Raw genomic sequence first — 17276 nt, forward strand, 5'->3', positions numbered from 1 at the left:
AAGGTGAAGGCAAGTTGTACAAATGAGAGAATGTAAAGTTTTAGAATAGGCTAAATAATATTAGGTATTATTTCCAGAGGCATACTTATGCAGCAAAAACATAAAGAAATACATACATTCAAGATAGTGTTCATGTTCAGGGAAGGAAATAGGCACAGGGGAATAAGAGTATATCAAGAGACTACACACAAAATGTAAATGTTTGCACATATTAGGTGCAGTTGTGTATACCTGCCATCCTAGCTACTCGGGCATCTGAGGTAGGAGGATCACTTGAGTCCACGAGTTCAAGACTAGCTTCGGCAACATAGTGAAATCTGATCTCTAAATAATAATAGTATGAAATACATATACATGTTTAAATTTAATTAGGCAATATATTTTGATGAAAGAGGTGTTCACATATTTTATATGCTATTCAAATGTTAGAAATAGTTCATCACAGGGCTGGGAATGTGGCTTAGTGGTACAGTGCTTGCCTAGTATGTATGAAGCCCTGGGTTCAATTGCTCAGCACCATATAAGCAGAAAAGGCCAGAAGTGGCGCTCAAGTGGTAGAGCGCTAGCCTTGAGCAAAAAGCCATGGACAGTGCTCAGTCTGAATCCCAAGCTCCGGGACTGGCACAGAGAGAGGGAGAGACAGAGACAGAGAGAGAGACAGAGAGAGACTGAGAGACAGAGAGACAGAGACGGACAGAGAGACAGAGACAGAGAGACAGACACAGACAGACAGAGACAGACAGACACAGACAGACAGACAGAGAGTTCATCAAAAACAGAAATTTCATGATCAATTGTATTGTAGGTAGAGGTTTCCTCCCTAGCCTCAAAATAAATGGAGAGTACATCCTATTTTTAGGAAGGAAATCTAAATAACAATCCTAAGACTTATTGTTCAAATATGTGTATATTCTTCAACATTGTTTTATTCAGGTTTTGTTTCCAAAATAGTTTCTGCTATGAGCTCCAAAATATGATTGTAACTGATAGAAAATTCAGATATATTCTTTGGTTCAAAACTTTGTCTGGGAGATGCCCCTCAGTAGACGAATGGATCAGGAAAATGTGGTACATATACACAATGGAATTTTATGCCTCTGTCAGAAAGAATGACATTGCCCCATTTGTAAGCAAATGAAAGGACTTGGGAAAAAAATTATACTAAGTGAAGTGAGCCAGACCCAAAGAAACATGGACTCTTATGGTCTCCCTCATAGGGAATAATTAGCACAGGTTTAGGCTAGTCACAGCAGAGGATCACAAGAGCCTAATAGCTATGCCCTTATGAACACAAAAGATGATGCTAAGTAAAATGAACTCCATGTTATGGAAACAAGTGATATATCACTGTTGTAATTACTTTCAACATGCCATGTGAAACTGTAGCTTCTATTGTTGATGATCCTCTTGTATCCCCTTCCTGTGGTTGTACCTGCACTATCACTGTATCTTATCTGAGTACATTGGAAACCATGTATACTGGTATTAGAACTAGGAAAGTGAAAGGGAATACCAAAATCGAGAGACACAGGATAAACAGGCAAAGGACTCCAAAAGCAATACTTGCAAAACTGTTTGGTGTAAACCAACTGAACAACTCATGGGGGGAGAAGGAAAGGGGGAAGGGGAGGGGGGAATGAGAGAGGAGGTAACAAACAGTACAAGAAATGTATGCAATGCCTAACATATAAAACTGTAACCTCTCTGTACATCAGTTTGAAAATAAAAATTAAAAAATAATAAATAAAAACTTTGGGAAATTCTCCCAAAGAAATGTCCTTCAATTATATTAACTATATTCTGTAATGTCAATGGAGCTAGTTTTAACTTTTAAAAGGTTTCTAATTGTGATACTTTCTTGTTCTATTTAAAAAACAAAAATTTGACATTAAGCTTGTGATCCACAGACACTAAGGGGAAAACTATCTCAAAACTTCCTAAAGATGAAAAGAAACCAGGTATATGTCTGTAATCCCAGCACTCAAAAGGCTAAGGCAGGAAGGTACCAAAAGTTGAGGAGAATCCTGGGATATACAGCAAGACAGAAGCAGAAGAAAGAAGATAAAGCAAGATGAGGGAGGAGGAAGGAGAGGAGGAAAAAAGGAGGAAGAAAAAAGTAGAAGGAAGAAGAGAAGAAGAGGAAGAGGAGGAAGAGAAAGAGGAAGAGTCCAAGTTCTTTGAAAAATTCTGTAAATAAAGTTCTATCTACCACGTTCATGAGGTAACAAATTACAATTTGCCACAGCTTGTCTATTTAGAAGGATTTTAGCTTTTTTTAATTATTGAATTCAGGACATTTCTTTTAGATTCTTTTAGTTGTTTTAGTCTACTAGTTTGATGGAAATCACAAGTAACAGGAAACAAACCTTACACTTTCCCCTGAGAGACATTAAGTCTTTAGTGGTAGGGAGGGGCAGGCACTGCTGTTCTCACATGCTAAAGTTAGGAGCAGGGCTAACGAGATTATGGAGCTGGACAAAGCACTCTACTCCAAATCATTAGGATCTTATTTCAATGTAATTTGCACTGCTCTTCACAGGAAGTCCGGTGATTCAACTGAATGAGAACAGAAGAGGAGAAGAAATCAGGAATGGCTTGGAAACAATGATTAAATCCTGATATGGATGACTTAATGACATACTATACAGCTGTTAAAATAAAGGTAACAGAGGCCATGGCAGCCAATGATAAAGCAATACATTAGCTGTCAAGAACAGGATAAAACTATATGCAACTATAAATGGCAGCTATAGAGATATAGAGAAAAACAAACACCATAAAAGACGTATGTAGTACCATGTTAATGCACTAATATTGTCATAATTTTTCTCCTTTTCTCTATTTCCCAAATTTTCTGCCATTTGATGATATTTTGATGCCCTCATATAGTTTAAAAGGTCCTGGCATTAGAAGAAAACATGAAGCCCAACAATTTGGGGGAAAGTTCAGTTTGTTGTACAAACAAAAATAAATGTTCCTATTTTAAAACAACTCTAATCTCCAAAAAAATTAAATTCTACACAGGACAATAATTAGCTCAAAAGCCTTTCTGTTACTGGAGAAAATCTAGGTCAAGTTGATAATGACTTTCAATCAATTTCATCTCTTGACCTTTCCATTGAGTGACCTTTGGGGAACTAAGTGAGAGCTCTCATGTCATTTCCTAGGAACTTCTTTCCATATTATACAATTCAGCAGCTTCAGGGTTTCTCTTCTGAGAAATCATATCCTGGATGCAAAGCACCAAATGCTGCAGAATTAATGATGAACTGGTTATTAGTGCTTTTCCTCACAAAGGCAAGGAGCACAGAATAAGGGCAGAACAAAAAAAAATATGTTCAACTTCTCTGTGGAACGAGACCACATCTGCTAATAGAAATAGAGGTCCCAAGACACTTCTGACTTCACTTAAATCTGTTTAAAGATACTCAGAGATATATCTAAATAGATGTTATGTTAAGCACCCAAACAAGTTTTGGAATGCTTTATGGAATCTAGATTATTTTTGGCCAGTCCTGGAACTTGAACTCAGGGCCTGGGCACTGTCCCTGAGCTTCTTTTGCTCAAGGCTGACACTCTACCACTTGAGCCACAGCAAAACGTCCAGCTTTCTCTGTTTATGTGGTACTGAGGAATCGAGCCCAGGGCTTCATGCATGCAAGGCAAGCACTCTACCACTAAGCCACATTCCCAACTGGAATACAAATGTTATGTCTATATTTTCCCTTAAATAGCAGAGCAAGCTGAAAGACAGGTTGAGTTCAAATGGATTCGCTCAGAAGTAAAGTGTATATATCTATCTATATACATACAAATATATACATTAGTGACATTCACAGTGTTTAAAGAAGCCACAGATTTGGTACACCATGAAAAATGAATCTCTCACAAGCATATATATATAAGGGTGATTGACAGCACCAAGCCAGCACACCAGCACCAAATCCACAAGTCCTGTTTCCATGCTGGAAGGTGGGGTCTTGGTCTGCTCTGACTAGTAAAGTGCTCAATATGGGGGCTAAATGTGAGAGTTAAATAAGCCTTCCTGGAAGGCTGGGGGATTTCAGGGTGCTCCATCTCCAGGGTCTACTCTTGGCTCCCTATCCTAATCCCTTAAGAGAGCTAAGAGTGATGTGTTTGGGGTTTTACCAAATACTACAAAATTATTCTAATATTTACCAGCTTCATTTTCTGGAGCATTCCATCCACACACCACACTCTTGAACAGTAGCATTCTCTATTATATGCATACATATACACACACGCACACACACACACACACACACACACACACACACACACACGATTCTACTGGCTCTCACAGACCAAAACCCAAGAGAATAGAATATGAATTAATATTATAGCTAAGTACCTTTATATGCATACCTAAATAAATGCATGCCTGATTGGGTGGTTATTTAGTTATAACCACTCAGTGACATGCTTACTCTCCACCTTGTTCAATAATGTTGAGAGCTAGGAATTAGAAAACTTTTGTTTCCCTCCTTCCTTTGACAATTGGCTTCCTGGCACTGGGAAAAATCAGCCAGGAACTGGGTTACTGTTCTCTTCCCCATCCCAAACTTTTTTTTTTCCTGACAATGTCTCTGGAAGAATCCTCTGCCTCTCCTCCTAGCTCTAGAGTGTCAACTCTTCCTCTGCTCTCCTAAACAAAGTACCATACCTCATCTCTCTGTGTCCAGAGGCCCAGGGATAGTAGCTGCTTGCTGAACTTATCAATCTCTGATTATTTCACCTACCCTCTTTTGCCTTCCAACCTATTTCCTATGTTAAATCCCTTGGTTTGATATACCTAGTGTTTTACTCTCCTAGCCCTAATAACATAATCTTTTTCAAAATTGGTTGATACTCACTCTTGAGTGGGTTTCCATTATGGATTATACTTTACAAGGCTAATTTATTTAGTTTTCCTTATTATCTCAGGCTGGTCTCAAACTGACAGTCCTCCTGCCTCGGTCCTCCTCATTAATTACCAGTGTGTACCACTAAGAATGGCTAGAAGGCTAATTTAAAAACTGGCTAGCCTTTTAAAGCTGACAAGCTTTCCTACATACTGAGGTGGGTTCAAATAAAGGGCTTTCCTTTCTTGCTCTTTTCAAACTATAGGTAAATGCCTTGTTCAGAAATGCTTTGAACAGTATCTCAATTTACCTTGATATCCTCAGAGGGGGAAAAAAAACTCTGCCATTCTTGTTCACCTTGGCCTCTCAATTGTCTTTCATTTATTCCTATCTCCATAGGAACCAAACTCCAGCTTGCAACTTTTCGCCTGACCTTCATCTGATCCATCTCCTAATCTGTCTCCTCTTTCCTTCTGTACTTGAGCCTGACAAATCATTTCTTCAACCTGGGTCAAATGCAAGCTGCTTTTCATTATAATAGCCACTCGTACTCAGAGCTTTTACTACCAGAAATTTCCTATAGGCTCTATGGGTAGTCCTTATCTACATGCTTTTTAAAACTGAAAACACAGTCCCATTGTATATAGATGATACTTTAATCCTTTTGCTATTAACCTTGGTGACATTATTTGAGTCTATCGCATTGCATCATCCTTTACCCTGTTTTCAGGTTAAGGTTTTTATTCATTGTCTCTATAAGATTCTAAACAAATGTCTTTTTACTTTGTGTAGGATTTTTATTCCATGATGGGTTTTTTCCTTAACTGTTAGAAAGTCTTGGGTATAATTGTGTCTGCTTTGGCAAGAGTCAAGTAAAAGCCAATTCTTCACAAAAGTACTTAAAAATCTTGGTACTTCATGGCTGCCATTCAGGCTCTGGAGAAATGAAGAAAACATATCTGACAGTACATCCCATTTGGCATCTGCTTTCTTTTTACAGAAGACAGTGCATTCGGTGAGGCCTTAAATGTGAGGCTCTCAAACTTGAACAGCAGCAGACTGCCAACAAAACTTGATCAACTAAACATTGTGAACAAGCCCTGAAAGCAATCTGATTGGATTAAATCTTGGGACTGTTCCATCTATAGAGCCTTTTAAATCAATTTGAGGGACCTGGATACTGCATGAGTTAATTCATGATGACTTTCCCAAACCAAAATAATCTATCATGAGTGCGAATTGAGGATGTCAAAGCTAACGTTTATATTGATGCTTATGTGCCAGAGCCAGCTCTAAATACATTAAATATGTTACTTGATCCTCACAACAATCTTCTATGGAAGGAATTTCCTCCTTTATCAGATGCGGAAACTGAGACACAGGGAGGCTACACAAGTTATCCAAGGTCTCACATATACTAACTGGCAGCTGGGGATTTCAGACAAAGCATTCTGACTCCGGGGTGTATATTCATTACCATTGCCCCTAAGTGCCTCCCAAAAGTTGTTCTTCCATATTCTGACTTGGGATAGTTTCCAATCACATGTAACTATCCACGTTCTCCTTCTTAGGTACTTCATACATATGTTGTGACCTTGTTCTTTTTTTTTTGGCCAGTCCTGGGCCTTGAACTCAGGGCCTGAGCACAGTCCCTGGCTTCTTTTTGCTCAAGGCTAGCACTCAGCCACTTGAGCCACAGCGCCACTTCTGGCCATTTTCTATATAGGTGGTGCTGGGGAATCGAACTTAGGGCTTCATGTATACAAGGCAAGCACTCTTGCCACTAGGCCATATTCCCAGCCCAGAAGACTACTTTTTTAAAGAAAGTTCAGCAACTGGTCAAAAAATACTGAGTTTTTCTGTGAGGAAGAAAACTTCTTCAGAACTATTTATAAGAAAGGAAATGGTGGCTATAATTAGAAAAGCTTGTAATAAATGTATCTCCTGTAAGAGTCATACATCAAAATACTAGAATAAAAAAGAATTGTTGCTACTCCATCAGTAGCTTACTGCAAATATATTGTTCAACTGAAAATAAATTAGAGTCATAAGTATATGGACTTAATCTGTCAAAATAGTCATAAAGTTTAATGCAGTTAACTCTCAGCAAGCAGATTTATTACTAGTCACATGAAAAATAAAAAGTATGCAACAACTAATATGATGCATTACTGATCAGAACATTGTTACCAGAACTAATTGTAAGATACTCAGTTTGGTTAATTCTTTCTTTTATAACCCATTAGGCCAAAACCAATTCCATTCACTTTATGGTACCTACTCAACTATGCATTCTTTCTACTACTTCCTTTATTTTTAATCGGCTCTAAATCTTGTGATATGTCTGGCATATTCAGGCCAAGGAATTAATCAAAAGTCAGTACTTTCTGGCATCACCAGGTTTAATTGTTTGGACTTGGGTTAGTAAAAAGGCAAAAGGCCAGTAAAACTTGTCCAAAAAATACCATAAATGTAGCACTTACTGCCTTGAGGTCTTCATTAACATGAGTATCATTCATTATAAACTCAGGATAGCCAACTTTTGCCAAAACAGCTCTTGCCTATAAAAAGGAAAAAAGAAAAATGATGTCAGAGCACCTATACTTAAATCATTAATAATCACAGGAGCTAGGAATGCAATCTTTATCTGAAAACTACAAATATTGAATTATTTACTGTTAACAGACCACTGTAAAGGACAGGGGGAATAGTTTCTATCATCAATGTAATAAAATGGGGTGAATGTAGCAAATAACATAAAAGAAGTTTTAGTAGAAACAGACAATGGTCTGTTTCTCCAGAATGGAGACCATTTCCTGAAGGAGAAAATGCAAGTCATAGAAAATAGTATTTCAAACTGCAGAGAAAGAACATTGCAGAAAAGACAAATACAGAGAAGACAATTGTGACCCATGTTCCTGATAAAGAGTTAATACTCAAAATGTATAATAAACTCAACTCAATAGTAAGAAATCACAATAACTTAATTTAAAAATGAACAAAAGATCTAAAAACATTTCACAACAGACAACATACATGTCAAACAGGTATATGAAAAACTGTCTCAACATCACTAATTGTAAGGAAATGCAAATTAAAGTCACAATAAGCTATTACCATACCCCTGCTAGAATGGCTATTATATTTCTTTTAATGGTAATGATGCTAAATGAAAATTCATACACTCAATGTAGAAAACAGTATGGGAGCTGCTCAAAAAATTAAAACTAGAACTACCATATAATCCAGGAGCCCCATTTTGTAGTGTCTATCCAAAGGAAATGAGATCAGTATGCTGAAGAGATATCTGTACCCCATGTTTAATGTAGCACAACTCACAATGGCCAAGGAAAGCGAGCAACAGAAGTGCCCATGAACTGGTGCCTAGATCGGGGATGGGGCACATATACCCAATGGAATACTGTTCAGTCTCTAAAAGCCAGGAATACCCCTTATTTGCACCAACATATATACAGCTAGAAGTACATTAGGCTACGTGCCCATCAACTGTAAATGATAATGAAAATGGAGAGAGAGACAGAAAGAGAGTGAGATGGAATAATATTCAGTCATTAAAAAAATCAAATTCCATCATTTGCGAGATAGAACATGGCTGGAATTGGAAGACATTAACCCAAATCTTGCCCTTAATATAACACCTAGTTAAGTTAGGTGAAATAAGCCAGATACAGAAGAGACAAGATCTCACTTATTTGTGAAATCATAAAAAAAAAATCCAATGTAAAAATAGCAAGGAGAATGATGGTTAAAAGGGACTAGGAACTTGGGAGATGTCTTTCATATGATTAAAAAAATTCAGGCTGGGAATATGGTCTAGTGGCAAGAGTGCTTGCCTCGTATACATGAAGACCTAGGTTCGATTCCCCAGTACCACATACATAGAAAATGGCCAGAAGTGGCGCTGTGGCTCAAGTGGCTGAGTGCTAGCCTTGAGCAAAAAGAAGCCTCAAGCCCTGAACTCAGGCCCTGAGTTCAAGGCCCAGGACTGGCAAAAACAAACAAACAAACAAAAAATTCAGTAAGACAAGTCACCATATGCACAATATGGTGACTATAACTAATTGCAGTGTATTGTCTACTTAAAAATTGCTGAGAGTAAATTTTAAATGTTCTTACCCTCCCCCCAAATCATAATTATGTGCAATAAGACATATGTTAATTAGCTTGACTTTACCATTCTACAATGTATACATATATCAGAACTTTCTGGTCCATATTGTATATGCATAAAAACATTTAACTCATCTTTTAAATAAATATGAAAAAAGGATTTCAAGAAACACATAGATTACAGAGATTCCTAAATGATGCTATACTCATGAATCTTTACTTTCTTTTTTTTTTTTGCGGGGCGGGGGGTGGTACTGGGAATCGAGGCCAGAATGTTGCACTTGCTAGGCAAGCATATTGCCACTGAGCTACATCCCAGTCTGAATCTTTATTTTATGTTATAGCTAAGAAAGAGTTAAATAGCTTTAGCAAGAGAATAAAAGTAGATGAGTCATGCTTCAGGAGGATTATCTGTGCAGCATTTGTGAATGATGGCCAGGATGCCAGAAAGATTGGAACAAGGGGTCCCTTCTAATTTCAGATACATCATAACAATACAATTGTCCTTTGGGTAGACAAAGGAACTAAATATCCTGTGTTTTACAGCTCACAGGAAATGGATAAAAGGAGGAAAATAATCGTAGATACTCATAAGGAGCCTCTGGAGAAGAGATGGGCAAACTGTGGCCTCAGAGCCAATCCAGCCCTCTTCCTCAGGCTGTGTTTTCTAAATGAAGCTGTATCTGAACATAGTCACACTTAATCATTTACCTATTGCCTATGGCTGGTTTTGTGCTACAGCTTCTGAGTTATAACCCTGTGCTTCCTAAAGTCTCAACTATTTTAGCTGGGACTTCATAGGAAATATTTGCCAGCCATTTTTCTACACAAACTTTACACATGCATGTGAAAGTCTCTCCGCTCCCTCTCCAGATGTTAAGAATCTTTCCTATGGTTTATCTCGTGTTGTCAGTGTATTTGATTTTGGTACCCTGGGTCCTGTATATACGTTTATCTGAATTAGGGAAGGGAAAGAGAACAAAAGGATAAAGGAAGAACCAACCCAACAGCAATAGTCACAAGACAATATGTTGGAAATTAACTGTATAACTCAGGGGTGGGAGGACTGAGAGGGAGGGAAGGTAGGAGAAAAATGAGGGAGGGGGTAACAAGTCTGACAAGAAATATACTCACTAGCTTATGTATGTAACTATAACCCCTCTGTATATCACCTTCACAACAAAATTAAATAAAAAATAAAATGTAAAAAAAAAGGATTATCAAAAGCAAAATAACAGCTCCAGGGTGGGTCAAAAGCAAGGAGGAGAGAGAATGCTGAAAGGGTGACACTGAGCAAGATACACTGTATTCATAAACTGTTTTGTTAAATGGAATTTCCTTTATACAACTACTTAAAGATAATAAAAAATAATAATATAATATAATAATAAAGGAACAGCTCCCAAGGGTGTTGGGATCACCTGGTCAGCTTTCTTCCCAGATCCTCTAGGGTGCCTCTTCTCACTTCTGTATATCCTCCCACCCACCAGGTTCTGGTCTTTCCTAATAATGGTCAGCATCTGAGATCATTAGGTGAAAGTCTAGTCTACATACAACAAAAACTGATTAGCCAGGTACCAGTGGTTCTTGCCTATAATTCTAACTACTCTGGAGGCTGAGATCTGAGGAACACTGTTGAAAGCATGCACAAGCAGGAAAGTCTGAGACTCTTATCTCAAATTAACCACCAAAAAACCAGAAGTGGATCTGTGGCTCCAAGTAGCAGAGTGCTAGGCTTGAGTGGAAGAGCTCAGGGACAGCACCCAGACCCAGAGGTCAAGTCCCATGACCAACAACAACAACAAAGAATAACTGATTAGATGCCCAATCCAAGCCCCCCCCCCCCAAATACAAAGCAGGTTTTAGCTGATTACTTACTATAGAAGGAAGGTTCAGTGCCTTTGTCTCAATTCAGGACCAGCTCAGAGCTATAAATTGTAATTCCAGATGTCCTCCTCCCCTCATAGGATCAAACTAGGCCTGAGGTGCTCTGAAATCTCACCTTCCCTGGTCTCTTTCCCCTCTGCCTTAACTCTCCTTTTCCTTAGTTGGATTTTCTTGGGAGTATTCGTTTGTGTATGAATCCTAATCTCCATAATCTGCTTCTAGAACCCATGAGCCCAGGCAAGCCTAGTTGCAAGCCTCATCGCAGCAATGCAAAACAATGACCTTTCCACACTGCTCTTGGTAATAAGTTTTCTCCTTGAGTCCTTTTCAATTTGCCTCATTCAAGCAATAAATAGAATAAGATAGCACATTTTCCTTATCTTCCTTCAGATAATTCTAATATTAAATATCAGCAGCAACCTGCAACTCAAAACTCAGAGATTTTACAAGTGCTGTAAGACATGGTCATAATGGGTTTTGCTGTTCTAGAGACTCAAATAGAGCACAGATCAAATTTTGCCTTTAAATCCTATGAGTTACACACATTAAAAGCTTGATATGGCTCAGATAACAGATAATTAGAGGTTCTAATTCTCCCCCTTACATCAAACAATATGTCATAAAGTGTACAAATTACCTCCCCCTGAAAACGTTCGTTTATTTCCCTTGTTGGATTTAATTTTTCCCTCTATTTTAGCAACTCACCACAAGTCATATGCATAACTTTAGCACATAAAGAGCTTCAGATAGTTCTCCACCCCAGAAAATACTAAACAAGCTGAGTCACCCACAATTGTTTTCTAACACTGGCCTTTCTGGAGCATGGTGTTGAATTATGCATTGTCACACTCTGGGACCCCTGCTGTACTATGGATTCTCACAGACTATATTCCCTTCTGCATTCTATGTGAAGAACACTGAATCTTTTCTTCTAATTTACTCAGCATCACCATGACTTGAAGAGAATCAGAACAGAGATATTGAGACTCCCTATTTACCTCCTAAGGATACAAAGCAAAAATAAGGTAACAATACTGGAAGAAACATCAACATCTATAATGTATTTTCTTTCCCCAGTATGTATGGCTGCCTCTATTCAAACTCAAAAGAGTTTGTTATCAGTTCCACACCATCTCATTCCACATGTTTCCCCTAAGAAGATTTAAAATCAAATCTTTCAGAAGCCCATGGTGCGTGACTCCAGGTCAGATTACCAATAAGTAGCACTCATTGGTCCCTGGAAACGTGGAAGATAAAAAGATGTTATTTATTTGCTGTTGAAGCCATAGGTAGGTACATAAGGTATCTGCAGACAGCAGATGATGCTTTGCCAGCAACTTCTAGGTGTTCTCCTGGTAAGACCCCTTTAGAGTACAGGTAGGGAAGATCATTAACAGCCTCTGCCTTTTACTCCAAAGACTTACAATGGTTGCATAGCCCTCAAATTCCCTGTATTGGACAGCTTCCTGTGTGTTTTTTTGTATAAACCCTAAGGCAAGCAGCCACTCTATCATTTTTAACCTTTTCACAATGGGAGGAATGAAGCACCAATAGTCTGAAGAGTTACTGAAGGGCAAAGGAGTAGTGAGGTAAATCTAAAATCTATCAACCCACTGGTTATATGAATAACAAGGGAAGGCAAGTCCCATTTCAAATACTGAGGACACAGTAGTAATGAATATTTAACAGACTGTATATTATATCCTGTATGAAATACTTTCTAGGCTATTTGAGGCTGCTCAAAACCTCAAGGGTTATTTTTTTATATAACCAGTGCACGCATTTCCATCCCTGATTCCCTGGGATCCGACGTCTGAAGAGGAGCAGCACTTGACAGCCAGATAGCCCCTTCAACAGAGGAGACTTTATGCAGCTGTTGATCTCTTCTACCTCTATGACTCACTTTTCCAAAGTAAATGTTGTCTAGTGTCCCTCCAAAAATCTCTGTCTCCTTTCTTCTGTTACTATCAAGACCCCAATTCTTCTCCGGATAACAGACCCAACAAACATAGTTGCATTACCATCTTCCTGCATAGCTGGATATGGCTGTGAGGAAACTTTAGCCAATGATATAAAACTGAAAATCCTTGTTTTATTTCCATGGAGCTATTTAAAAAAGGAGAGACTCAACTGGTATATGCTTCCTGCCTTTAGTCTAGGACGTCTTAGCCTCAGCACTATGGACATTCCTGTTGTTGGGGGTGATGTTGTCGATTCTATATTTAGCACAATTTTTTGGCTTCGATACACTAGATGCCCCTTCTGAAGTTTTATCAACCAATAATGCCTGTTAATATTGCTAAATGTCCCTGCAGGCAAAATCACCCCTAGTTGAGAACTTCTGCTATAGCCTTGCTTCTTCCTTTCTGGAAGGCTGGAAGGCTGGTAGGGAAACTATCTTGTAACCACAAAGCAACAAACATGATGAAGAAATCTCCATGGTAAATATGGCAGAATGAAAAGCTAATGGCATCTGGCAGCTAATCCATTTGCTGTCACTGGAGCCTTGAATAAATTTATAATAAAATGTGAATGACTAATAGCAATCTAATGTATTCACCCTGACAAATATCTGTTTCTAAAATGCCTGAAAAATTGTTAGCATTATCAAGTCTGGACTCTCTCCCCATCCACCCCATAGCACAAGGAACATAAACCATTTGCATGAGGCATTATGCATTCTGTTTTACATTATCTATAGTTGAATGCAGACCTTGAATACTTCCCTTTTCATCAGCTGTAGTTTGAGAAAAATCAGACCCTGACTCATAGCATTGTCTGGAAGACTTCGGGATGGCATTGTACTTATGACACATTTGATCCCTTGGTCCAGAATACATGATGTATTGATGTAACTTGTAGATCATAAAGAGACAGTAGAAATGTGATCTCTCCCAAGGACTCATAATTGCTGTTTTCTGCCTGCCTGGGGGGTCTTTTAGTAGAACTCAAACCAGATACACCCTTAACCAACCACCTGAAGTCCTCTTTCATTATACATCAAGTTTCAAGGGGCCATACTTGTAGAGAGGCAGGAAATGATAAGAAGAGAAATGGTGAAAGAAAAGCTATTAGGCACTGCTGTGGTCAGGGAAGAGAGAGTTGGATCTACAAACTTCCTGAAGCACAGTGGTAGATTTCCCTAGCACAGCCAGACTCTGCGCATAGCCAGAAAAACCCAGCTTGTTTGTTTATTTGTTTGTTTGTAATAAAACAGACCCAACCCTGCCACACACACACAAAATCACCTGAAAGGTTCTTCTAAGGTCTACCATACACACACCTCTAAAACTAGCCAAAAGATAGGCTAGAAAATCTAACTCTAATCCTAGCTACTCACGAGGCTGAGAACTAAGACTTGTGGTTCAAAGCTAGCTGGCAGAAAAGTGCGTGAGACTCTTATCTCCTAAAGCCCTAACTGCTTAAATTCCAAAAGTGGAGCTGTGGCTCAAGAAACAACAACCAAAAAAAAAAAAAAAAAAAAAAAGAAGGACAGCACCCAGGCCCTGAGTTCAAGCCCTATGACTGACAAAATATGACTGACAAAAAAATAAACAGTAAAAAGTGAGATTGTCTTTAGAATTCACTACCCTGGTTTCTGTCTTCTTGTCCTTCTTTCTTTCCTTTTCCTCCGGACACCTAGAAGGTTTTCACAGAGCATGCTTCTCTCATATCCATGTTGGCCTTTCTCTGATAGTACACTGTGGTTAATAGTCATCTCCTCCCTCCCTCTTCATCCTCAAAATTATTATTCATTCCATTAGCTGTCATTGTGGCCTCAAACTAATTTGTAATAAAATGTGAGTGACTAATAACAATCTAATGCATTAACCCTGAGAAATGGCTGTATTTAAAAGAGTAGTTTATTAGCCAAAGGGATAAATCTAATTGTAAGAGAGGTTTCTGTAGCTGAGAAAACTTTCTTTCTGATACTCATCAAATTAAGCAAATAGCCTATTCCACTTAATTTCCATTGTGTTCCTCACACAGAGCACAATGTCAAGCACAGAACAAGTGATCAATGTGCAATAAATATTGATTCATATGAGTAATTTTCTTGACAAAACCACTCTGACCAATGTCATCAACACTATCAGAAAATATAGGAGATATTTTATGTTTAGCCTTCAAATAGATAAAAGTCTAATATATGGCTGAGTGCTGGTGGCTCATACCTATAGCCCTAGCTACTCAGGAGGCTGAGATCTGAGGAGCACTGGTTTGAAGCCAGATCAGGCAGGGAAGTCCATGGGACTCTTATATAACTCCAATTAACCACCAGAAAACCGGAAGTGGTGCTGTGGCTCAAAGTGGTGATAGCACTATCCTTGAGCGCAAAAGTTCAGGGACAGCGCCCAGGCCCTTAGTTCAAGCCTCACAACCACCACCACCAACAACAAAGGTCTCAACTGCAGAAAGTCATCTGTAGCCTTGGGTACAGAGGCTGGGCAAAAACATCTCAAGGTTACAGTGCCCAGGCCCTGAGTTCAAGCCCCAGGACTGGCAAGAGAAAGTCTTAATATATCATCAAGAGCACCATTTTGTACTACTGTTGTAAAGACACATACTTTGGCATTAACTGATCTTTCTACAGAAGGAAAAAAGTGAAGAAAACGGGGGGAGTCTTCTGAAAATTGGAGAATGGTATGAAATTCATTGCAATTAATTCTTGATGACTAAGAAAATATCCATAGTTTCACTTTCCATGGTTTCAGTTACATGCAGTCAATTATTGTTCACAAGTATTAAATTAAGTGGAAATTTCCAGAAATAAGTAACTATGTTTTCCATCTGTGCATTCAGAATAGCATGCCAAAATATTGGGCTGCCTTACTCTGTCCTGCCATGGATATAAACCATCCTGGGTGTAACCTCTTTGAATAACTAAAAGTTTAACAAAGTGAATATCAGGAAGTTGAAACCTGTCTTTTGACTGTGAGGAGCTAATGGGAGAGGTATAGATGAATGGAGAGAAAAAATGGAGGGCAAATGCAATCATAAGACTCAGTGTTCATGTGTGAAAATGGAAGTGGGTAACTTAATGAGATGGAGTGAGGATGAGAGAGATGAGGGAGAATGATGAAAGGGATAACTCTGATCAAGATGCATTGTATACCTAAGTAGGTATGTTCAATTGAAATTCCTTTGTACAGCTATTTGAAGATAATAATTAAGAAAGAAGATAATTAAAAAGAAGAAATTAAGTGTCAGAGAAGAAGTCTCTAAGGTAGCTGTCAATAATCCATACTTTCTGATAGTCATTTTCATATAATGTTTTCCCATGAGGGTGAGCCAGAACAAGACATCCTCTCTTGTTGTCCCATGGAAGCCAGCTAATATGACATGAACAAAAGCATGAGAGAAGTTTCCAGACCCCAAATTCCTTACTAAGCTGAAGACAACCCAGGAGGAAGAAAATCCTATGAATATCTACCCCAAGTGAGATTTGAAGCAAGTTCTTTACCAATCAAGCCTATGGATGGAGTCCCAGTCCTATGAGAGAGCCTGGACTAGAGAATCTAAGTCTACCATGTCTAAATCCCTAGCCTACAGAAACTGTGAGATAATGAAAGACTGTTGTTCTAAACCCCTAGATTATGAGAGTGATCTGTATGCCACAAGATGAAAAAAAGGAAGATAGAAAACAAATAGAACAGTCACCAAAATTAAAAAGAGACAGGTAATTTTTTTTGATTAGCCATGAGGCCTGAACTCAAGGCCTAGGAGCTGTCCCTGAGCTCTTTTGCTCAAGGCTATCTCTCTACCACTTTGAGCCACAGTTCCACTTCCAATTTTTAGGTTGTTAGTTGGAGCTAAGAGTCGCACTAGATTTCCAGCCCAGGCTAGCCTTGAAGTATAATACTTCTATCTCAGCCTCCTGAGCAGCTAGGAGTATAGGTGTGAGCCACCAGTCTCTAGCAGGATGTGTTGAAAACAGAGTGTATATAAAATGTATACTATTAATTTGAGACAATAGCTATCACAAGTGATCCCAATGAACATTGAGAACATAATACATAACATGAATTAAGCTCTCAAATTAGCCCTGTATTCCCAGAACTTTCCATAAGGTACAATACAACTTGATAATGCTAAAAGAGGGAGAAAAACAATATAATTGTGTTGTATTGAGTGAAAGCACTGAAACAACATGTAATTTTTATACGGGTGGCCAAACCGATCAAAAGATTGGTTAGGTTGACTGCCTTACTTCTGAATTTTCAAAACCAATTAGTATTTAAGCTGGTCCACAGGAAGCAAGATGGAAAGCTCATTTGTTTTAATCCCCACTGACTTGGCTACTTAGAAAAGCCAGGTAAATTCTCAAATGTCTTGCATGTATTACATCAAAGGGATCACTTTAATCACTTAATTAAACAGCTTTGTGTTGAGTCT

At 38.5% G+C, this 17276-nt stretch overlaps 1 protein-coding gene across 1 annotated transcript in view; it reads right to left on the bottom strand.

The window, feature by feature from the left end:
• Window positions 1-17276, bottom strand: part of Phex (phosphate regulating endopeptidase homolog X-linked) — a 217686-nt gene that overhangs the window by 74257 nt on the left and 126153 nt on the right. Inside the window, exon 13 of the mRNA XM_048335888.1 lies at window positions 7346-7423. Coding sequence (XP_048191845.1) covers window positions 7346-7423 — 78 coding nt within the window. The remainder of the gene's footprint in view (window positions 1-7345; window positions 7424-17276) is intronic.

The sequence above is a fragment of the Perognathus longimembris genome, chromosome 28 (assembly GCF_023159225.1).
Source record: "Perognathus longimembris pacificus isolate PPM17 chromosome 28, ASM2315922v1, whole genome shotgun sequence".
NCBI lineage: Eukaryota > Metazoa > Chordata > Mammalia > Rodentia > Heteromyidae > Perognathus > Perognathus longimembris.